Source organism: Xenopus tropicalis, chromosome 3, assembly GCF_000004195.4.
Source record: "Xenopus tropicalis strain Nigerian chromosome 3, UCB_Xtro_10.0, whole genome shotgun sequence".
Taxonomy (NCBI): Eukaryota; Metazoa; Chordata; class Amphibia; order Anura; family Pipidae; genus Xenopus; species Xenopus tropicalis.
In genome coordinates this window covers 7276647-7301804 of record NC_030679.2, presented here as the reverse complement: position 1 = coordinate 7301804, position 25158 = coordinate 7276647, and the positions used below count along the sequence as shown (strand labels likewise).

The 25158-nt window shown below is 44.7% G+C and overlaps 2 protein-coding genes across 3 annotated transcripts in view; one reads left to right on the top strand and one right to left on the bottom strand.

Moving 5' to 3' along the window:
* Positions 1-25158, bottom strand: part of large1 (LARGE xylosyl- and glucuronyltransferase 1) — a 235160-nt gene that overhangs the window by 9894 nt on the left and 200108 nt on the right. For both annotated transcript variants that reach the window (XM_031898555.1, XM_031898556.1), the window contains exons 8-10: positions 24664-24776; positions 23074-23199; positions 13220-13375 (exon numbers count right to left, since the gene is read on the bottom strand). In XM_031898555.1, coding sequence (XP_031754415.1) covers positions 13220-13375; positions 23074-23199; positions 24664-24776 — 395 coding nt within the window. The remainder of the gene's footprint in view (positions 1-13219; positions 13376-23073; positions 23200-24663; positions 24777-25158) is intronic.
* Positions 1941-5154, top strand: LOC116409680. Its single transcript, XM_031898557.1, has one exon. The coding sequence runs from the start codon at positions 2173-2175 to the stop codon at positions 4186-4188; it is 2016 nt and encodes a 671-aa protein (XP_031754417.1). The 5' UTR covers positions 1941-2172; the 3' UTR covers positions 4189-5154.

Below are 25158 nucleotides of genomic sequence, written 5' to 3'. Positions count from 1 at the left end.
GGGGGGATAATAGCCTCTGGGAAGGGACTGGGGCTGTGGGATAGCAGGTATAGTAGAGAGAGATGGTGCCTATAGTAGCAGTGGGGGGATAATAGCCTCTGGGATGGGACTGGGGCTGTGGGATAGCAGGTATAGTAGGGAGAGATGGTGCCTATAGTAGCAGTGGGGGGATAATAGCCTCTGGGAAGGGACTGGGGCTGTGGGATAGCTGGTATAGTAGGGAGAGATGGTGCCTATAGTAGCAGTGGGGGGATAATAGCCTCTGGGAAGGGACTGGGGCTGTGGGATAGCAGGTATATGTCGGATTTTCAGATAAGATAATTATTAATTACAAGAATATTCTGATTTGTTAATGATAACGTGATTATGTTACTTAATAGAATATATATTCATGAATGATATTATGCTTTTTGATGAATCATATAGGAATAAATAATGAATGTTATTTTGTTTAGTTGATCAGAAACGTATGTGTTGAAAAAGGAGGTTTGTATCGGATTACTAGCCCAGATGTATAACCTTTGTGTTAAAGCAAATATCAAAGGTTATATAATCCTTGGTGTCTAGGTGAATAAGATGAGAACACCTTGAAGGATCTTACAAACTCTCCACAATATAGAGCACACCTGTTGAGAGGGTAATAATTAATCAAGGACAGACCAATGACATATATTGTATGTGTACTAAGGTATTAAGTAGTTACACAGCATTGTTCTAGTGTGGAGCAATGTCAACAATAGTGTGTAACATCGAATTAAGGAAGGTCAAAAGTTATTTTATATTTTCTGAATATTTTCAGACCACAATATTGAGGAAACAGTGACATCCACAGATGGTGGAGGACATTACGGGTCCAAAGGTCACTGTAATAAATATTTAAATCAACTGGTGATAGTTTAACTTAAAGACTACCCTTTGATGCCAGTTGGCTAGTTGATAAATCCCAGAGGTGGAGTTTTAGATAGAGATGAGGGATAAGTTAGGAGACAAGAGGACTGGAAGGGACTAATAAGAAGAATAAGAAAGAAAAAAAGAGGGATCTAAAAGAAAGAGGGATCTAAAAACTGGAAGAGGAAGGAGAAACTACTCTCAACTATAAGAAAACTCTACTCTGGTAAATATAAATTTTATTATACTTTTTCTCGATTAAGTTGTATGCTTGGATATTTATTATTCCTATGTATATTATAGTCTTTCCCTAAACATTGACTTTCCCAGAGTTGCAAACTGGGAATAATCTGTTTAATTTGGGTCCATTTTATTTTTCATTAGTATAGATTTATGATATCCAAGTTAGCGATTTAATGGAGAAATAAGAAAATTTAAGGATAGAATTCCTTAAGACCTCAAAATCAATTATTTACCCTTCCTTTGATTCAACATATTTAATTACCTTGTTATTAAGTATTGAAAGTGAACGTACATATATTATCTTGTGGATGCTTGCCATTTATTGAATAATGTCTATTGCAGTGTTTTTCAACCTTTTTTGGGCAAAGGCACACTTGTTTCATGAAAAAAATCACGAGGCACACCACCATTAGAAAATGTTAAAAAATTTAACTCTGTGCCCAGCAGCAGTGCCCCCCTAGTACATTGGTGCCCAGCAGCAGTGCCCCCCTAGTACATTGGTGCCAAGAGCAGTGCCCCCCTAGTACATTGGTGCCCAGCAGCAGTGCCCCCCTAGTACATTGGTGCCAAGAGCAGTGCCCCCCTAGTACATTGGTGCCCTGCCTACGGCACACCAGGCAACATCTCGCGGCACACTAGTGTGCCGCGGAACAGTGGTTGAAAAACGCTGGTCTATTGGTCAATGTTCATTTTGATTAATTATTAAACATATATCAGGGAGTGTTAAGTAATAATTTCATTTTTGTAATATTCATATTTAAATAAATTAATTATTTTATTAAATAATTGTCATGATTTCTCACCTTTGTACCAATTGATTGGGAAAGCTCGATATCGAATTCAGAGTTGGGCATATATTATTTAAGACTCCTCCTGTTACTAAAAAGGAGCCTTAAATTCTTTTAGATATACGCAGAATTAGCCCGACATATATTTGGAGGCACTGCTGAGATCGAGATTATTTTCTCATATTGGTACAAATAGTGAAAAACCATTCCAATACTTCTGTCAAGCTAATTATTTTGTTTATTAATTAAGACCATGAGTGTTGCAAGCAGTGAGAATGGGAATACCCCAGAGCAAATGATCCACAGAATTGTTGAATTCATATATACACGGGTAAAATTTGATATAGGGATGGATGTTTGGATTAATGATTTGAAGAGAAATGCTAGAGCAGACCTTAATGATATCTGGGCAACAGACGGCCTGGTTGAACGCTATTTAACATGTATGAACTTAGCCTCTAACAGTTCAGACAAAGAGAAAAAATTAATATGTGCCCTACCTCCTGTTTTATATGCATTAATGGAGGTAGATACCCTATCAAAAGCTAGAAAAGAAAATGTAGAAAAATTGAGGTCTCAGTTACATGAGATAGAATCAGATATCCAACATATGAAATCTGATAAAAACAAACTAGAGATAGATATCTCAAACAAGGAAGCTTTTATTAGGGATTTAGAAACTGATGCTGAACGTAGTCGCATAGCATACTGTAAGCTCAGAAAGGATTTTGAAGAATTACAGCAACAGTACATTAAAAGTGAACAGTCAGGTGTATATGGTGTGGAGAGATCTCCTGATCCTCCAATAATCACTCCCCAATATAAAAATTGGGCACCATATATTTCTAGAGCCAAACCAATTGATAATGTTGATTCAGAGGCACAAGATGTTTTGGGCCGGTTGGCTGAAGCTTGCCAAGCTGTGACCACCGTTATAGGTAATCACAGAACGAGGGTTCTTAGAGATTCTTCTTCAGACACGTCCCCAGAGAGGAATGTGAGGAATGTGCAAAATCAAACACCTATGTCAAATATATCCCATAGAAGTAGTGTATCCAATACTGATGCAAGTGAAGTTGAGAGTGATGAGAGAGTATGGGGATCCGGTCCTTTCCCAAACAGGGGGAAGAATACCCATAAGAGGGGTTCAAAAGGGAAAAATCCCCAATCTCCAAAAGAAAAACAAAATTCTGCCAGCATAATTAAATTTTTAAATACTGCTATACCAAAATTTTCTAAGAAAGGTTCTTCCCAAATTGCAAACCACTTAGAACTATATGAATCTACTATAGATTCATTAAAATTATCTGAGGCAGACAAAATCAGGTTTCTTCCATGGGCCTTTGATGACAGATACCGTCATTACTTTTCCTCCTTTAAAGAGAGAGGAATCACCAAATGGCAGTCAGTCCTACATGAAATTAAATCAGAATTTGGGCCCTATCGAACTATCACTGCCGCAAAGAGAGAAATTTATAAACTTACATGTAGATCTAATCAAAGCCCTCGAGAATTTCTCTCTGTACTTAAAAATGCCTATGGTTTAGCTTACAGAAACCCCGATTGGGAATCTGTGGAATTTAAACAAGTATTCTATGAGGCCTTACCAACCCAGATCAAATTAAGTCTAGCTCATGATCTGGATTTTGAAAACCCTCTAGAAAGATTGGTAACATCAGCAACTTTGCTGTTTAACATTAGTGAGGGCCAAAACTTAAATGATAGGAAACTTAAAAAATTCCCAGAGCACAATGTTGATGAGTCCGGGGTAAAACCTCATTTAAATTTTGAGTCCCAGCCAAAGAAAATACCTTCAGCCACTGGACCTAATCAACAAAACCAAAAACAACTAAATCCCAGAAAAACTAAACCTCAAATTGCCAAGGGGTCAGAAGGAAATAGTTCAGGTTCTGGAAGCCAAGATTACCGTCCTCGTTTCAACCAAGGGTACCATGGATACCGAGGTAACCAAAGATATGGGGGTTACCAAGGATACCGGGATCCCCAGGGATACAGACGTTGGAACAATAGGCCCAGGCAGCAATGGAGAAAAGGGCAGGAATCACCAGATTCACCCAGGGGTAAATCACCCACAGGGAATCAAAATGGTCCACGGAATCAAAACCCAGGTAGACCTAGCAGATTTGATCAGCTTGCAGATCAGGTTTCCAAGTTAACTGACATTGTAAGTAAATTATCCCAAGTTTCTGCAGGAAAACAACCTGAAGTTTTTTTAGAGGTAAAAGCGGGGCCAAGCTCCGCCAAATAAAGGAAGCAGAACCAAATTGCTATATGGAAATGGACAGGAAAGAATTAAATTCAATGATCATGTTTTGCATTGCCCCGACCCTGAATTCAGGGCCGGGAAGGGAAAATCTAATATTTCATCTGTTTTACAGCCTAATAAGGACAATTCTTATAATCCGGTGTTAATTGAACCAGTGTGTGAAGTACCTTCGGTTCAGTCTGTTCCATTAATAGAATCCATAGGAACACAAATGCCCTGCAGACAGAACAAGGAGGAGCAATCTCCAAATATCCTGACGCTGCAGAGAGATCACTTTTTAAATCAACAGATGATAAAACACTCCAATTTCCTCTGTAATCTCTTACAGTTAGATGGCCGGTATTTTATAGATATTTGTCTTCAGGATGGATGTGTCGGACCAATCCAAGGTTTATTGGATACCGGATCTCAGGTCACTATTTTGTCTTTCAGCTATTTCCAACAGATCTTAGAGTCCTCAAAGAATAAACCGAGATTGACGGTATTTGATGGATCTCTGGTAAGTGTAGGTGGTGATAGTCTACAAGTGAAAGGCAAGTCCTGGCTGACATATAAGATTGGTAAAAAGACCATTAGACATCCAACATTGATTGTAGATCTTCCATATGATCGGCTGATCATTGGAATTGATCTGCTCAAAAGGTTAAGATCCATAATTGACTTTATTAATGAAGCAATATGGACTCAGGTAAAAACCCCAATCTCTTTTGAACGTTCCCACAATGCAAAACCGCAAAATAGTTGCCATATGATTGAAGAAAGACCTAATTCTGTCGAAATCCATTTCCGGAACAGTCAGGTACCAGATGTCTCAATCCTAAAAAACGGTAAACCTGAAGAAAGCATTAATACTTCCTTCCACATCATTAATATCCAAAAGGACAAAATTGAAAAGATAATCCTAGAGGATGATGTGTTAACCATTTCTCTTAAAGGGGAAATCGGGAAGTAGCAGGCATAACCAGACATATCCAATCATTGGTTAAAATCGAGAAGACCAATGATACTATGCTGGTTCCCGTACAGGTAAATAATATTGCCCGGGTGAAATATGCCAAGCTGGATCTCAAGTCCGAAGTCAGCTATATAAGTTTAGGACTTCTAAAGCAGGTTACAAATCCTCAGATGATTAAATTTTCTTCCTTACAGGAATGGGTTTATGACCTGGACAAAGACGACCAGAGTCAAAATGTGATTGCAAAATGCATTTTATCTATCTTCCTAGGAAACAAATCTGCGGAACACGTTTTCAATGTGTTAAAGGAACCGCAACATCAAATGTATTTAGGAAATGACATTATACATCGGTTTGCCATGCAAGATGTGTAATTCTAGTGTATGCGCATCACTGCTCATTAACCATATATTTTCCAGATTTGGTCTTCCCCAACGTATTGAATCTGACCGCGGAAGTCACTTCACCAGCGAAGTGATGACTAAGATGTGGGAAATTCTAGGAGTAAAAAGGAAGCTACACATAGCTTACAGACCAGCTTCTAGTGGTGGAGTAGAGCGTTACAATCAATCAATCATAAACATTCTGAAAAAGTTTGTCAAAGAATCTGGTAAAGACTGGGATGTCAAGTTACCACTAGTTCTCATGGCTATTAGAGCCACCCCGAGTGCGGCAACCAAAATTTCTCCATTTGAGATGATTACGGGTAGAAAAATGGTATTACCTCAACATCTACTTTATAGGACCACAGATCACAATTTGATGAATGCAATGACTGCACATCAATATGTAGAAAATTTACGAAAGCATCTACAGCATGCTTTTGCGTTTGCTCAAAGAAATATTGAGAAAGCTGCAGTAAGTACGAAAACGTACTATGATCTAAAAACAACTCAAAAGGAATATCAGGTTGATGATAAAGTTTATCTTTATAACTTTGCCAGAGACCAAGTAAAGGAAAGGAAATTCTTACCTTCCTGGAAAGGTCCATATATAATCACTGATAAATTATCTCCTGTGGTTTATAAAGTTAAAATTCCTAAGGGGGATGATTTTGTTGAAAAATGGGTGCACATTAACCAATTAGGTGTTTGTCATCCTAGCCAACAGCTTCGGAGAATAGAGCAAGTCGAGAGCTGAGTAGTAAGAAATCAGGAGATTTTAGTTAAAGATAGAAGTAGAGATTAATATTGTATATAGATGTTGTATCATGATATGCCTATGTCTCTCTCTACCTTCTAAATATCCTTTATCTTCTCAGTGAACTGAAACTTGCTATGTATATATGACGGCTGAACCTAATGATTTCTTTTGATTATCTATAGGCGCAAAGATGCCATCCAAGATGATCGCTATTTTATATGCAGTCCTGATCTTGGGGAAAGAGTTACACGCTGAGCGGATTGTGATGCCAGGTCCATCATCCGGGATCATGCTACAGGATACGGCGGGATTCATCATGACCAACAAGAGAATCTTGTCCCAGAAGATTTATATGAGCCTAGATCCACGTTGTGTCATCGAAAGACAAGTCAACGTATCCAATATTCGATCACCGGAGATTCAAACATGGTACCAGCTGCATATTGAATATTCACAAAAGCGGATTACTCAAATCCTGGAGCAAACCGGGAAAACTTTAATCAGAGAGCCTTTTTCGTCAAACCAAAGACCAAAATGGTTTATTTCTGCTATTGTTGCTGCTATAATCTTTGCAGTAGTAGGAAACGTGTTTGCAACCGGAGTAACAATCGCTAATTCCAAATCCCTTAAAACCATGGATACTCCATAATTTTCACCAACCGATGACGAAATACTGTTTTCTTCTGTTTAGTCATGGGTGGAAAACTATATATGGAGTATATTGATCACAATTATAGTAGGATGGTTAACTGTAATCACCATCTTAGCAATTCATTGGATGAAGATCATCAAAAAGACTCTAGATAAACTATGGCTTAAATCTCGCCGATCAAGTTTACATAATGAGTATGATGAAGGAAGAGTTTGAAAACCCTAAGTAATTTTCCTAAAATGTTCATATTATAGGAAACATTTTAGAAAAACAAGGGGGATTTGTCGGATTTTCAGATAAGATAATTATTAATTACAAGAATATTCTGATTTGTTAATGATAACGTGATTATGTTACTTAATAGAATATATATTCATGAATGATATTATGCTTTTTGATGAATCATATAGGAATAAATAATGAATGTTATTTTGTTTAGTTGATCAGAAACGTATGTGTTGAAAAAGGAGGTTTGTATCGGATTACTAGCCCAGATGTATAACCTTTGTGTTAAAGCAAATATCAAAGGTTATATAATCCTTGGTGTCTAGGTGAATAAGATGAGAACACCTTGAAGGATCTTACAAACTCTCCACAATATAGAGCACACCTGTTGAGAGGGTAATAATTAATCAAGGACAGACCAATGACATATATTGTATGTGTACTAAGGTATTAAGTAGTTACACAGCATTGTTCTAGTGTGGAACAATGTCAACAATAGTGTGTAACATCGAATTAAGGAAGGTCAAAAGTTATTTTATATTTTCTGAATATTTTCAGACCACAATATTGAGGAAACAGTGACATCCACAGATGGTGGAGGACATTACGGGTCCAAAGGTCACTGTAATAAATATTTAAATCAACTGGTGATAGTTTAACTTAAAGACTACCCTTTGATGCCAGTTGGCTAGTTGATAAATCCCAGAGGTGGAGTTTTAGATAGAGATGAGGGATAAGTTAGGAGACAAGAGGACTGGAAGGGACTAATAAGAAGAATAAGAAAGAAAAAAAGAGGGATCTAAAAGAAAGAGGGATCTAAAAACTGGAAGAGGAAGGAGAAACTACTCTCAACTATAAGAAAACTCTACTCTGGTAAATATAAATTTTATTATACTTTTTCTCGATTAAGTTGTATGCTTGGATATTTATTATTCCTATGTGTATTATAGTCTTTCCCTAAACATTGACTTTCCCAGAGTTGCAAACTGGGAATAATCTGTTTAATTTGGGTCCATTTTATTTTTCATTAGTATAGATTTATGATATCCAAGTTAGCGATTTAATGGAGAAATAAGAAAATTTAAGGATAGAATTCCTTAAGACCTCAAAATCAATTATTTACCCTTCCTTTGATTCAACATATTTAATTACCTTGTTATTAAGTATTGAAAGTGAACGTACATATATTATCTTGTGGATGCTTGCCATTTATTGAATAATGTCTATTGGTCAATGTTCATTTTGATTAATTATTAAACATATATCAGGGAGTGTTAAGTAATAATTTCATTTTTGTAATATTCATATTTAAATAAATTAATTATTTTATTAAATAATTGTCATGATTTCTCACCTTTGTACCAATTGATTGGGAAAGCTCGATATCGAATTCAGAGTTGGGCATATATTATTTAAGACTCCTCCTGTTACTAAAAAGGAGCCTTAAATTCTTTTAGATATACGCAGAATTAGCCCGACATATAGTAGGGAGAGATGGTGCCTATAGTAGCAGTGGGGGGATAATAGCCTCTGGGAAGGGACTGGGGGATAGCAGGTATAGTAGGGAGAGATGGTGCCTATAGTAACAGTGGGGGGATAATAGCCTCTGGGAAGGGACTGGGGCTGTGGGATAGCAGGTATAGTAGGGAGAGATGGTGCCTATAGTAGCAGTGGGGGGATAATAGCCTCTGGGAAGGGACTGGGGCTGTGGGATAGCAGGTATAGTAGGGAGAGATGGTGGCCTATAGTAGCAGTGGGGGGATAATAGCCTCTAGGAAGGGACTGGGGCTGTGGGATAGCAGGTATAGTAGGAGAGATGGTGCCTATAGTAGCAGTGGGGGGATAATAGCCTCTGGGAAGGGACTGAGGCTGTGGGATAGCAGGTATAGTAGGGAGAGATGGTGCCTATAGTAGCAGTGGGGGGGATAATAGCCTCTGGGAAGGGACTGGGGCTGTGGGATAGCAGGTATAGTAGGGAGAGATGGTGCCTATAGTAGCAGTGGGGGGATAATAGCCTCTAGGAAGGGACTGGGGCTGTGGGATAGCAGGTATAGTAGGGAGAGATGGTGCCTATAGTAGCAGTGGGGGGATAATAGCCTCTGGAAGGGACTGAGGCTGTGGGATAGCAGGTATAGTAGGGAGAGATGGGTGCCTATAGTAGCAGTGGGGGGGATAATAGCCTCTGGGAAGGGACTGGGGGCTGTGGGATAGCAGGTATAGTAGGGAGAGATGGTGCCTATAGTAGCAGTGGGGGGATAATAGCCTCTGGGAAGGGACTGGGGCTGTGGGATAGCAGGTATAGTAGGGAGAGATGGTGCCTATAGTAGCAGTGGGGGGATAATAGCCTCTGGGAAGGGACTGGGGCTGTGGGATAGCAGGTATAGTAGGGAGAGATGGTGCCTATAGTAGCAGTGGGGGGATAATAGCCTCTAGGAAGGGACTGGGGCTGTGGGATAGCAGGTATAGTAGGGAGAGATGGTGCCTATAGTAGCAGTGGGGGGATAATAGCCTCTGGGAAGGGACTGAGGCTGTGGGATAGCAGGTATAGTAGGGAGAGATGGTGCCTATAGTAGCAGTGGGGGGGATAATAGCCTCTGGGAAGGGACTGGGGCTGTGGGATAGCAGGTATAGTAGGGAGAGATGGTGCCTATAGTAGCAGTGGGGGGATAATAGCCTCTAGGAAGGGACTGGGGCTGTGGGATAGCAGGTATAGTAGGGAGAGATGGTGCCTATAGTAGCAGTGGGGGGATAATAGCCTCTGGGAAGGGACTGGGGCTGTGGGATAGCAGGTATAGTAGGGAGAGATGGTGCCTATAGTAGCAGTGGGGGGATAATAGCCTCTAGGAAGGGACTGGGGCTGTGGGATAGCAGGTATAGTAGGGAGAGATGGTGCCTATAGTAGCAGTGGGGGATAATAGCCTCTGGGAAGGGACTGAGGCTGTGGGATAGCAGGTATAGGTAGGGAGAGATGGTGCCTATAGTAGCAGTGGGGGGGATAATAGCCTCTTGGGAAGGGACTGGGGCTGTGGGATAGCAGGTATAGTCGGGAGAGATGGTGCCTATAGTAAGCAGTGGGGGGATAATAGCCTCTGGGAAGGTGACTGAGGCTGTGGGATAGCAGGTATAGTAGGGAGAGATGGTGCCTATAGTAAGCAGTGGGGGGATAATAGCCTCTGGGAAGGGACTGAGGCTGTGGGATAGCAGGTATAGTAGGGAGAGATGGTGCCTATAGTAGCAGTGGGGGGATAATAGCCTCTGGGAAGGGACTGGGGCTGTGGGATAGCAGGTATAGTAGGGAGAGATGGTGCCTATAGTAAGCAGTGGGGGGATAATAGCCTCTGGGAAGGGACTGGGGCTGTGGATAGCAGGTATAGTAGGGAGAGATGGTGCCTATAGTAGCAGTGGGGGGATAATAGCCTCTGGGAAGGGACTGGGGCTGTGGGATAGCAGGTATAGTAGGGAGAGATGGTGCCTATAGTAGCAGTGGGGGGATAATAGCCTCTGGGAAGGGACTGGGGCTGTGGGATAGCAGGTATAGTAGGGAGAGATGGTGCCTATAGTAGCAGTGGGGGGGATAATAGCCTCTGGGAAGGGACTGGGGCTGTGGGATAGCAGGTATAGTAGGGAGAGATGGTGCCTATAGTAGCAGTGGGGGGATAATAGCCTCTGGGAAGGGACTGGGGCTGTGGGATAGCAGGTATAGTAGGGAGAGATGGTGCCTATAGTAGCAGTGGGGGGATAATAGCCTCTGGGAAGGGACTGGGGCTGTGGGATAGCAGGTATAGTAGGGAGAGATGGTGCCTATAGTAGCAGTGGGGGGATAATAGCCTCTGGGAAGGGACTGGGGCTGTGGGATAGCAGGTATAGTAGGGAGAGATGGTGCCTATAGTAGCAGTGGGGGGATAATAGCCTCTGGGAAGGGACTGGGGCTGTGGGATAGCAGGTATAGTAGGGAGAGATGGTGCCTATAGTAGCAGTGGGGGATAATAGCCTCTGGGAAGGGACTGGGGCTGTGGGATAGCAGGTATAGTAGGGAGAGATGGTGCCTATAGTAGCAGTGGGGGATAATAGCCTCTGGGAAGGGACTGGGGCTGTGGGATAGCAGGTATAGTAGGGAGAGGGGACTGGGCTCAGTGGTTCTGTGGATCTCGAGGGCCACACTGTGATCGCTGCTGCAGAAGTTCCAGGAGGGGAGAACATAATGATGACAAACAGTGAATGTATTTGCAGACAGGTGCCGGGTTTATTAGCAGAATTCCCACTAATTGGGTTGGAATCAGGGTAATTATGGGAGTAAATCACTCGTAACCCACATTGAGTGAAGGTTCTGCAGTAGGAATCTATAATAAAAGGCAGGCAGGTTTTAGAAGAAGACTGAAGTGGTTGCAGTAGGACAAGATGGAGACAGTAGGGCAAGATGGAGACAGTAGGACAAGATGGAGACAGTAGGGCAAAATGGTGACAGTAGGGCAAAATGGAGACAGTGGGGCAAGATGGATACAGTAGGACAAGATGGAGACAGTAGGACAAGATGGAGACAGTAGGGCAAAATGGTGACAGTAGGGCAAAATGGAGACAGTGGGGCAAGATGGAGACAGTAGGGCAAGATGGAGACAGTAGGGCAAGATGGAGACAGTAGGGCAAAATGGTGAGTAGGGCAAGATGGAGACAGTAGGGCAAGATGCGGACAGTAGGGCAAGATGGAGACAGTAGGGCAAGATGGAGACAGTAGGGCAAGATGGAGACAGTAGGGCAAGATGGAGACAGAAGGGCAAGATGGAGACAGTAGGGCAAGATGGAGACAGTAGGACAAGATGGGGACAGTAGGGCAAGATGGAGACAGTAGGGCAAAATGGTGACAGTAGGGCAAAATGGAGACCGTGGGGCAAGATGGAGACAGTAGGGCAAGATGCAGACAGTAGGGCAAGATGGAGACAGTAGGGCAAGATGGAGACAGTGGGGCAAGATGGAGACAGCAGGGCAAGATGGAGACAGTAGGGCAAGATGGAGACAGTAGGGCAAGATGGAGACAGTGGGGCAAGATGGAGACAGTAGGGCAAAATGGTGAGTAGGGCAAGATGGAGACAGTAGGGCAAGATGCGGACAGTAGGGCAAGATGGAGACAGTAGGGCAAGATGGAGACAGAAGGGCAAGATGGAGACAGTAGGGCAAGATGGAGACAGTAGGACAAGATGGGGACAGTAGGGCAAGATGGAGACAGTAGGGCAAGATGGAGACAGTGGGGCAAGATGGAGACAGTAGGGCAAGATGGAGACAGTAGGGCAAGATGGAGACAGTGGAGCAAGATGGAGACAGTAGGGCAAAATGGTGAGTAGGGCAAGATGGAGACAGTAGGGCAAGATGCGGACAGTAGGGCAAGATGGAGACAGTAGGGCAAGATGGAGACAGTAGGGCAAGATGGAGACAGTAGGGCAAGATGGAGACAGTAGGGCAAGATGGAGACAGTAGGGCAAGATGGAGACAGTAGGGCAAGATGGAGTCAGTAGGGCAAGATGGAGACAGTAGGGCAAGATGGAGACAGTAGGGCAAGATGGAGACAGAAGGGCAAGATGGAGACAGTAGGGCAAGATGTGGACAGTAGGGCAAGATGGAGACAGTAGGGCAAGATGGGAGACAGTAGGGCAAGATGGAGACAGTAGGACAAGATGGAGACAGTAGGGCAAGATGGAGACAGTAGGGCAAGATGGAGACAGTAGGGCAAGATGGAGACAGTAGGGCAAGATGGAGACAGAAGGGCAAGATGGAGACAGTAGGGCAAGATGTGGACAGTAGGGCAAGATGGAGACAGTAGGGCAAGATGGAGACAGTAGGGCAAGATGGAGACAGTAGGACAAGATGGAGACAGTAGGGCAAGATGGAGACAGTAGGGCAAGATGGAGACAGTAGGGCAAGATGGAGACAGTAGGGCAAGATGTATCAGGGGCCTAGTGACCAGGGGAATAACAAATGGGGCCCTCTGGGGGGAACACCATGATTACAGACGGCAGCTCCAGCCTTACATGTGACACGCCACTTACATTTTCACTGTTGACGTCGGCCTCGCTGGGACACCCAAACAGCTCCCTCCGCAGGAGGTTCCCGTCATACTCCAGAAACGTCAGGTAGAGGTTCCGGAAAAACTCCACGTGCTTGTTCTTTACTCGCAGTTTCTTGGGGGAGTTCCAGTGTATGACCTGTACAGGGGAAGGGAGCAGTTACCCCCAATGTCGCTGGGCTCCCCTCAATGTATTATCAGTTGCTAGAGCATGCTGGGAGCTGTAGTCAGGCCCCGCCGGCTATCTGTATAACAGAGCATTCTGTCACAGTGGCACAGATCCTATCTGATCCCCCCATTGTAAGCAGCAGTCCTGCCCTGCTTTATGGCTGAGATTCTAGCTATCTGTATAACAGAGCATTCTGTCACAGTGGCACAGATCCTATCTGATCCCCCCATTGTAAGCAGCAGTGCTGCCCTGCTTTATGGCTGAGATTCTAGCTATCTGTATAACAGAGCATTCTGTCACAGTGGCACAGATCCTATCTGATCCCCCCATTGTAAGCAGCAGTCCTGCCCTGCTTTATGGCTGAGATTCTAGCTATCTGTATAACAGAGCATTCTGTCACAGTGGCACAGATCCTATCTGATCCCCCCATTGTAAGCAGCAGTGCTGCCCTGCTTTATGGCTGAGATTCTAGCTATCTGTATAACAGAGCATTCTGTCACAGTGGCACAGATCCTATCTGATCCCCCCATTGTAAGCAGCAGTCCTGCCCTGCTTTATGGCTGAGATTCTAGCTATCTGTATAACAGAGCATTCTGTCACAGTGGCACAGATCCTATCTGATCCCCCCATTGTAAGCAGCAGTCCTGCCCTGCTTTATGGCTGAGATTCTAGCTATCTGTATAACAGAGCATTCTGTCACAGTGGCACAGATCCTATCTGATCCCCCCATTGTAAGCAGCAGTCCTGCCCTGCTTTATGGCTGAGATTCTAGCTATCTGTATAACAGAGCATTCTGTCACAGTGGCACAGATCCTATCTGATCCCCCATTGTAAGCAGCAGTCCTGCCCTGCTTTATGGCTGAGATTCTAGCTATCTGTATAACAGAGCATTCTGTCACAGTGGCACAGATCCTATCTGATCCCCCCCATTGTAAGCAGCAGTCCTGCCCTGCTTTATGGCTGAGATTCTAGCTATCTGTATAACAGAGCATTCTGTCACAGTGGCACAGATCCTATCTGATCCCCCCCATTGTAAGCAGCAGTCCTGCCCTGCTTTATGGCTGAGATTCTAGCTATCTGTATAACAGAGCATTCTGTCACAGTGGCACAGATCCTATCTGATCCCCCCATTGTAAGCAGCAGTCCTGTCCTGCTTTATGGCTGAGATTCTAGCTATCTGTATAACAGAGCATTCTGTCACAGTGGCACAGATCCTATCTGATCCCCCCATTGTAAGCAGCAGTCCTGCCCTGCTTTATGGCTGAGATTCTAGCTATCTGTATAACAGAGCATTCTGTCACAGTGGCACAGATCCTATCTGATCCCCCCCCCATTGTAAGCAGCAGTCCTGCCCTGCTTTATGGCTGAGATTCTAGCTATCTGTATAACACAGCATTATGACACAGATCCTATATCTGGAAGCAGCAGTCCTGCCCTGCTTTATGGCTATTTGTTTAGAGCAAAAGGAAGGAAATCCCAGCAATATACACATTTTCCGATAACTGAATTTTCTTAACTAACGAAAATAGGAACAGAACTAATTAACAGTAAGAGTGATGGGGACGTTATTAAGGGGAAATTAAACCTTTTTAGGAATCTCTTTGTTATACTTGATCCATACTCAAGGGGGCAGAAGAGCTCTCTGTATCCCCAATTTTATATCCTGTTGTGATTTTACAGAAAATTCCTCTAACCTTCAAGTCTCCCTCATTTATTTCTAAGTCACTGTTATACCGAGCTGTCAGCCTAAAGCTGAAAGACTAAAATGAGACAGATTTGGGGTCTTTGAGAGAAAAAGGAGAGAAGCGTCGGAGGCGTTTAACCCATCGAGTGCCTGCGGGCGGACGGCTGGTGTTTATTCCTGAGGCGCTTAGGAGGGATTATTAATTAGCCAGCGTTTGATTACGGCAAATCCTCCGTATAATGAAAAAGAAAGGGAAAGAGATGAGTCACGGCCCCCGGGGAGACGCGGAACGGGGCGAAGTGACATCACAGGGATTAAAGGGACACCGGGGACGGTTTGAAATGGAGATAGCAGCCCGGGGGCAATAAGAAAGCAGTGATAGATACACTCGCTGCCTTTATCATTCTCTTTTCCTCCTGTTTATAGACCTGAGAATTATTATTAACTCATATTTTTTTATATATTTTTACCCCCCTCCCCCCCGCGAGCTGCTATAAAGGAGCTATGAGCTCAGTCTGCAGGTTCAGCTGCGCAGCACACTCCATTGTTTCCTGGATCTGGATCACAACCCATTCCCCTTAGCAAGAGTTCCCCTGGACGCGAGTTCTGGTCAGTGTGCCCAGCGAAGCTGATACTAAAATATTCCATGTAGGGTTAGCTTGTACATAGCATAGGTAGAATGGTGTTTGATTGGTTATGCCTGAATAGATAGGGGGATAGTGGAAGGACGATGACGGTTTCCTTCTTGCCCCCCATTGCCTCCATCATGTCATACAGTCTCCATCATGCTCTGTTGTCTACATCATATTGTCTTACTGTTTCAGCCTTGCATTTGTCTCCATAGTGCCCAAACCTCTAGTCCTACTGTCTCCATATTGTCTACTGTCTCCATCTTGCCCTACTGTCTCCATATTGTTTACTGTCTCCATCTTGTCTACTGTCTCCATCTTGTCCTACTGTCTCCATCTTGCCCTACTGTCTCCATCTTGTCCTACTGTCTCCATCTTGCCCTACTGTCTCCATCTTGCCCTACTGTCTCCATCTTGTCCTACTGTCTCCATTTGCCCTACTGTCTCCATCTTGTCCTACTGTCTCCATCTTGTCCTACTGTCTCCATTTGCCCTACTGTCTCCATCTTGTCCTACTGTCTCCATCTTGTCCTACTGTCTCCATTTGTCCTACTGTCTCCATCTTGTCCTACTGTCTCCATCTTGTCCTACTGTCTCCATCTTGTCCTACTGTCTCCATTTGTCCTACTGTCTCCATCTTGCCCTACTGTCTCCATTTGTCCTACTGTCTCCATCTTGTCCTACTGTCTCCATTTGTCCTACTGTCTCCATCTTGCCCTACTGTCTCCATTGTGTCCTGCTGTCTCCATCTTGTCTGCTGTCTCCATCTTTCCCTACTGTCTCCATCTTGCCCTACTGACTCCACCTTGCCCTACTGTCTCCATCTTGCCCTACTGTCTCCATCTTGCCCTACTCTCTTCATCTTGCCTTACTGTCTCCATCTTGCCTTACTGTCTCCATCTTGCCCTACTGACTCCATCTTGCCCTACTGTCTCCATCTTGCCCTACTGTCCCCATCTTGCCCTGCTGTCTCCATCTTGCCCTGCTGTCTCCATCTTGCCCTACTGACTCCACCTTGCCTTACTGTCTCCATCTTGCCCTACTGTCTCCATCTTGCCCTACTGTCTCCATCTTGCCCAACTGACTCCATCTTGCCCAACTGACTCTATCTTGCCCTAATGTCTCCATCTTGCCCTACTGTCTCCATCTTGCCCTACTGTCTCCATCTTGCCCTACTGACTCCATCTTGCCCTACTGACTCCATCTTGCCCTACTGTCTCCATCTTGCCCTACTGTCTCCATCTTGCCCTACTGTCTCCATCTTGTCCTACTGTCTCCATCTTGCCCTATTGTCTCCATCTTGTCTCCATCTTGCCCTACTGTCTCCATCTTGCCCTACTGACTCCATCTTGCCCTACTGACTCCATCTTGCCCTACTGTCTCCATCTTGCCCTACTGTCTCCATCTTGCCCTACTGTCCCCATCTTGCCCTACTGACTCCATCTTGCCCTACTGTCTCCATCTTGCCCTACTGTCTCCATCTTGCCCTACTGTCTCCATCTTGCCCTACTGCTCAAATGCAGCACACAAGCCCAATTTAACACTGTGGCCTAAAAACAAATTTATTGCTAAATTTACCCTTTAAACATTGTCAAAACAAGAGTCTCCTTTCTTTCTACAAAAGAACTTTAGTTCTTTCAAAGCAAACCAGCCTGGTCGGAAGCATCGCCTGTGACATTAAGATTTAAACTTCTCCGTCACCTCCATTTATTTTCCTGCCAACTGTGGGTGGATAATTCTGAGCTATGCGGCTGACAGCCCGGGGCTACCGGGTTAATAGGTAATAATAGCCCTGTCGTGGAGTTTGGGAGGGACTCCATTTTTCTTTACTTCTGAAGGGCGTCAAGGTTGGTGGCGGCAAAACAATTACCAGAGAACCGAACCAGCCCTGATGGTGTTATATAAATATATTAAAGCTCAACCGACAGAACTCACAGGTTCTTCACAAGACCCCTCACTATAAAAAGATCCAGTTACATAAATAAAAATCATTTGTGACCACTAGGGGGAGCCCTTCCTTTTCCATCCCTTCCCTTTCCCTTTGTAAGCGAATGAAGCAGTATTTGGTTCTTTCTGTTCTCTGGTTCTGTCTGACCAGGTCCATTCGTTTTCTTTTTATCAACTGTCTTCTGCAATGTTGTTGTTCAGAAGTCAGAACCAGAAGTGCAGAGAATGTAAACATCAGAGCTTAGTACAGGTATGGGAGTTGTTATCCAGAATGCTCGGGATCTGGGGTTTTCTGGTTAAGGGATCTTTCCGTAATTTGGATCTCCATAACTTAAGTCTGCTAAAAATCATTTAACCATTAAATAAACCCAATAGGGCTGTTCTGCCCCCAATAAGGGGTAATTATATCTTAGTTGGGATCAAGTACAGGTACTGTTTTATTATTACAGAGAAAAGGGAATCATTTAACCCTTAAATAAACCCAATAGGGCTGTTCTGCCCCCAATAAGGGGTAATTATATCTTAGTTGGGATCAAGTACAGGTACTGTTTTATTATTACAGAGAAAAGGGAATCATTTAACCATTAAATAAACCCAATAGGGCTGTTCTGCCCCCAATAAGGGGTAATTATATCTTAGTTGGGATCAAGTACAGGTACTGTTTTATTATTACAGAGAAAAGGGAATCATTTAACCCTTAAATAAACCCAATAGGGCTGTTCTGCCCCAATAAGGGGTAATTATATCTTAGTTGGGATCAAGTACAGGTACTGTTTTATTATTACAGAGAAAAGGGAATCATTTAACCATTAAATAAACCCAATAGGGCTGTTCTGCCCCAATAAGGGGTAATTATATCTTAGTTGGGATCAAGTACAGGTACTGTTTTATTATTACAGAGAAAAGGGAATCATTTAACCATTAAATAAACCCAATAGGGCTGTTCTGCCCCAATAAGGGGTAATTATATCTTAGTTGGGATCAAGTACAGGTACTGTTTTATTATTACAGAGAAAAGGGAATCATTTAACCATGAAATAAACCCAATAGGGCTGTTCTGCCCCCAATAAGGGGTAATTATATCTTAGTTGGGATCAAGTACAGGTACTGTTTTATTATTACAAAGAAAAAAATTGAATTATTTGCTTATAATGGAGTCTATGGGAGTCTATTCGGAACTTTCTGGATAACAGGTTTCCGGATAAGGGATCCCATACCTGTAATACCATTTGACTGGATGTAAAAAGAGAAGGTCTAGTTTGCCTTTAAATTCAATGTTCCTTTCAAGCGAGTGTTGGCAGGGACGGCAGGACATTGCTATAATGCCAGGCTGGACCCAAAGCCATTTGGCCACGGGCTGTTGAGAGTCAATGTTTCTTAAATCCATCTGTGCTCCTTGCGGTGGGAATCATTATAATGGGCTTCCTACAAGCGCAGACATAATTGCAACCCCAAATGAATAATTGGGGGGGACGCACTCAAGCACATAATTGTATATTAAGGAGAATTTCCCAAAGTCATTTCATTGGTCCTTTTCCAGGGGATGCGGCTACATCCATAGAAATAAAATAACTGGAGGGAGTCATTTCCTGTATTGTGAATTATGTGTGATATTACTGTGTAACAACACTGGGCAACATTTGGCCATATTTATTATAGGGTATTTAAACAAGAAGAAAAAGGTAAAAACTCAGTAAGCTTTATCAGAAAGGTCTGTGTATATACAGCCATAAGTACATACAGTAATGCTGCACTGAGTCCTGTATCAAAAGAAACACAGGATTTCTTGTCTCCTGGTTTGTAAGCATGTTCTTAGGGTATCAGACTTCCTCTCTCAGAAAAATCCTTCACTCCCGGGGCCCGAGTCTGCGCAGCTCTCTCCCCCTCCCATAAGAATTCATAAAACTCACTTGGCCCGGCACTGGCTAAGCCAGCCTAAAAGCCAGTTAGGGGGGGATTTGGGGTGAGTGCTTATTTGTGCCCTGGGTACCCCTGGAACTATAGCGGGGCGACTGTTACCCCAATGTTTCTATATATCTGTAACCTTGTTATGGGCTAAGGGGGCCCAGCCTGAAGGCCAGTTAGGGGGGATTTGGGGTGCTTATTTGTGCCCTGGGTACCCCTGGAACTATAGCGGGGCGACTGTTACCCCAATGTTTCTATATATCTGTAACCTTGTTATGGGCTAAGGGGGCCCAGCCTGAAGGCCAGTTAGGGGGGATTTGGGGTGCTTATTTGTGCCCTGGGTACCCCTGGAACTATAGCGGGGTGACTGTTACCCCAATGTTTCTATATATCTGTAACCTTGTTATGGGCTAAGGGGGCCCAGCCTGAAGGCCAGTTAGGGGGGGATTTGGGGTGAGTGCTTATTTGTGCCCTGGGTACCCCTGGAACTATAGCGGGGTGACTGTTACCCCAATGTTTCTATATATCTGTAACCTTGTTATGGGCTAAGGGGGCCCAGCCTGAAGGCCAGTTAGGGGGGGATTTGGGGTGAGTGCTTATTTGTGTCCTGGGTACCCCTGGAACTATAGCAGGGTGACAGTTACCCCAATGTTTCTATATATCTGTAACCTTGTTATGGGCTAAGGGGGCCCAGCCTGAAGGCCAGTTAGGGGGGGATTTGGGGTAAGTGCTTATTTGTGTCCTGGGTACCCCTGGAACTATAGCAGGGTGACAGTTACCCCAATGTTTCTATATATCTGTAACCTTGTTATGGGCTAAGGGGGCCCAGCCTGAAGGCCAGTTAGGGGGGGATTTGGGGTGAGTGCTTATTTGTGCCCTGGGTACCCCTGGAACTATAGCAGGGTGACTGTTACCCCAATGTTTCTATATATCTGTAACCTTGTTATGGGCTAAGGGGGTCCAGCCTGAAGGCCAGTTAGGGTTAAGGTGCCAGTTGAACAAACCTATAGAGAACCCCAGTGCCAGGCTGCACAAATACCCATAGGACGCTGCACGTTGCTTCTTCCCAAACCAAATTTCGCATTCATGAACAAAGAGGTTTTTGTTTCAGGTCTACTGAAATTCACTTGTGCATAATGAGCCGCTGGCTGCCGGGCCCACTGAATAAACAGATCAATATGGCTCCTTAGGAATCCGGCGCGGCGGCGCTACCTTGCTAAGATATAGCCCTGTATGCTGGTCATGCCGTGGGCAGGCTGGGGAAATGCAGAGGAAGAAGAAGGCAAGATGGCACTGAAGGGGACAGGCTCTTGGAAGCAATTGGTGGCCTCATTTATCAGCAGGCGAGTGGCACAAATACAGAGGGACATGCATTGACTCAAGTACCTTTCTGACTGGCATTAAACCAAGTGCACAGTTGGCACAACCCACGGGGGGACTCTGTATGTAACTGCTCCTGTGTGTTTGCTTGTGATAAATAGGTGCCAGGATTGAGTAGGAAGGCAATAAGAGGCCTTGTAATTGTAGAACTCCGGGAAGGTGCCTTTCTACCCCCGTGACCTCCTTGTTATCCACCATAACAAACGGATGCAACAGCCGAACGGATTTCCACATTAAACAGAATTCCATTTCTGCTGCTTTGTTGCCGTGCAGGATCTCAGGAGGCCTCTGTTAGAACTTCCTTACTGGACTGGTGCAGATAATACAGATAATTCCATAGGGTTTAACCAGCAGTGGGAAGGAATACAAGTCTCCAAGGTCTCCAAACCTGTAAAGCAGGACTAAAGGTGCCCATACACGGGCCGATTCTAGCTGCCGATATGGGTCCCTTAGACCGACTCAGCAGCTAATCGGCCCGTGTATGGGCACTACCGATGGGCCCATCGGACTTGGGGAGCAACACAAGCACCATAAAAGTTCATGGAGGAGCCAAATAAGGGCTGTGATTGGCTATAAGGCAGCCTCTATGCACCCTATCAGATTACAGGGGCTTTATTTGGTAGGAAATCTTGTTTTTATTCAACCAAAACTTGCCCCCAAGTCAGGAATTCAAACATAACTCCCTGGTTTGGGGGCACTGAGAGCAACACCCAAGGGGTTGGGGAGCAACATGTTGCCCCGGAGCCACTGGTTGGGGATCACTGCTCTACAGGAGCTGATGGTCAGGAAGGTGTGTGGGAGGGGCTTGAGGGCCGGGCTGAGTGCCAGCGGGTTGGTGGCACAGTCAAAACCCATTTGCCAGATGTCAGACTGTAGTTCAGCAACAAACTCAGCCCCACGGGCATCACTCTCCCATCAAACCCCCTCGAACCCCCCGGCGCCGTCGGACTAATTAGATTACCCGCACCTCGTGATCAAAGCGCCGCTAAATTGGCAACTGGTGTCGTTGTTTTAAATAATTAGCCGATACAGTTATTACTCTGATAATTAGATGGCTCGATCGTTCCGGGATAGCGATGCCAAGATCTGAAGCGCAGCGCGGGGCTAATTAGTGTTCCGCGTGTGCGACACTGCGATATCTCCTGCGACTGGGGGAACCGAGAGATATTAATGCATCACAACCAATTAACATCTGCTTTCTTCCCATAAAGCATTGCCCTTCTGTTTCAGGGGCACCGACATGTGAGACTAAAGGGCAAGCTAGAACTGCATTTATATACGACCGAGGCATAGCGCTCTGTTAAAGGGTATGTAAAGCCAATGAAAATAGCTATTTGGAAACGCAAATGCCAAACAGTCTGAAATCAATGCAGTAGGACTGGCACAGACCTGAGAAGAAGCATGAATGCCATTGTGGGCATAGGCGCACCCCCACTCACCCCCTACCCATCCTGTACTTACCGCCTACCCAATGGCAATTGGCAAGGGCACAGCTGTCTATCCACCATAATAGAGTTGTTTGCTCCCCTAGGTAATAAATAAACCCTATGGAGTCTTGGAATCCAATAGCGCAAAAAGGGACGGACAAACTTAAAGGAACAGTAACACCAAAAAAAGTGTACAGTTACAATATAATGTACTGTTGCCCAACAAATGGTGTGTTTGCCTCGGAAACAATACTATAGTTTGTATAAATAAAGCTGCTGTGTAGCCCCGGGGGCAGCCATTCAGAGGAGAAAAGGCACAGGTTACATAGCAGATAACAGATAAAACACCATTGTATTGTACAGAGCTTATCTGTTATCTACCGTGCAACCTGTGCGTTCTCTCCTATTTTCCAGCTTAAATGGCTTTCCTCATGGCTATAGAGCAGTGTATTTATATAAGCTATAGTAGTGTTCTTGAAGCAAATACACATACTGGATAAAGCTGACCCTTTAGCCCAAGTTGGCATCTCATTGGGCCATGTATTGGGCCTTCCTGCATGACCAGATATCGTTTGGCCAGGTCCATAATATGATCCGATCATTGGTCTGGGGGCCAAATGATTGGAACATCGGGATTTGGCCCAGCAAGTTGGTGGTCTAATTGGGTGAAGATTCCTGGTGTAGTTGGTGTGGTACCTTAAGATCGGAGACATCCCGGTAGCACTGCTCTGAGCGGGTGTGATCAGACAGTTGCACGTTCCAGAAGCAGGGGAGTTGGTGCACCAGGAACGGGTTCTGCTTGATGACCGCATTGAAGATGTCCTGGGGAGAGAGTTACAGTTCAGTTAGTGCCATCCTGAATACAAGGACAATATGGCTATATGAGCCTCCATCTGTCACTCTGACCCCCCTCCGCCCGCCCTGCTCATTACAGAACTCAGCTCAGGTGAGTTAAATGGCATCATGTTCTGCATGAGCGAGGATGGAATCATCTCTGGGAGACTGTCACGCGGAATGGCGGTGTAATGGGCAAACATGACAGGGACCATTCGCCTCTCGCTACGTTAACCGAGTGATTCCTGCTCAGTTATTCATACAAAAAGCCTCCAGTCTCCGAGATACTTCGTATTAGAGCCGAGGTGATATTATGGGCCGGGGAACCCAAGAGGTGACAAGGGACAGAGTTAGGGAATTGGCACACAGGGCCATGTGTAGGCAGGGTGCTAATGGCCACCCCTTGACTCATGATGGTTCCACCTTCTTGATGGATCACTGATGCTTGGAACAACTCATTTTCACAGGGGGGTCGCAGTGACTATGAAGAAGAAGCATAAGCACTACCCCCAACAGACGATTTAACACTGAATATAAGCTGTTCCAAGCATCAGTGACTTACCATAAAGTGCACCCATCCCATGGCGTAACTACAAAGGAAGCAGGGGCCCAGAACATAAGGTCTGCTTCCTCTATAGGTCTATGAAGCACCCCCATCCCAAGCCCCATCTCTTACCTACTCAGTGTGAGTGGGTGGGGAGAAGGGGATATGGGTGGAGGGAGGGCTGGGTAGGTTTGTGCCACTGCACCCATTCTGTGGGGGGGGGGGGGGCAGCATGTAGTTCATTGTGAGATTCAGAGAGTAGTTAGGGCACACAGGGCTATTTGCCACCTGGGCATTTTGTAGGCAAGATAGGAGCTTATGGCCACCCATTGACTCACATGGCATGCACTTTCTTTCGGGGTGCCTGATGCTTGGAACAACTAATTTTTGGGGGACAGCTGCCTGTCGGGGGGATGCATATGCTTAATTTTTCTCTTTCATAAACATTTCATGCACTTCTGGTCTTAGATAAGCCAGGTCAACTGCATGGCAGGGGGGCCCCGGACCATGGGGTCTGCTTCCTTTATAGCAGTGAATAAATCCCCCCTCCACAGCCGATTTCCTATCTGTGGGGGGGATGCAGTGGGCAAGAGACACCAGCAGGGGTTGGTTAGTGGGTGGGCGGAGGTCCAAGTACGGAGAGGTGTGCGCTGGGCCCTTCCAAACATATTTTTGCAGGGGGGCCCAGTGCACCCTTGTTACGTCACTGGTAGCCAATAAGCAGTGAGCTTCTACTGGTCTTTTTAGTGTAAGCAATCATTTCATTGGCTCCTGTTGCTATACACCCCCATAACCACAACGAGTCCACTGACAGAATGTTGGGGCTGTTAGCAATGGTAAGCCGGCCATACCTCTATGATACCCGTCCATTTGGCCAGTTGGTAACTGGCCAGTGAATGTCAGCTCACCTGATCGGCCAAGGATGTAGAGAGCATGCTCATCAGCTCTCGCTCAGCAGTCAGTCGCCACATCTGTTCCCATTTCATCTTCCTCAGCTTGTCCAGGAGCAGTAAGATCACCCCTGCAGGAAGGGAACCGAGAGAGTAGCCATGAGAGCTGGGTCCAACTGGGCCAGGGGACATTCAGAAATGTTCATTTAGGCACATTTGTGTGATGTGATGATTATTATTAACATGTATTTATAAAGCCCCAAGTGCCGTACAATAACTGAGTTTATACATTGGACATCCAAATTGACATTGAAAGCAACCATTGGCTACTTTCAGAAATGACACTTTAACACCGAGGTGACAGTGAGTGCGATAGGATTGTTATATATTCCAGGTAAATGCTCTCAGAAATGATACCTTCTGGCATATGGGCAGAGAAACACTTGGAATCTATATCAGGGATCCCCAACCTTTTTTACTTGTGAGCCACACTTAGATGTAAAAAGCATTGAA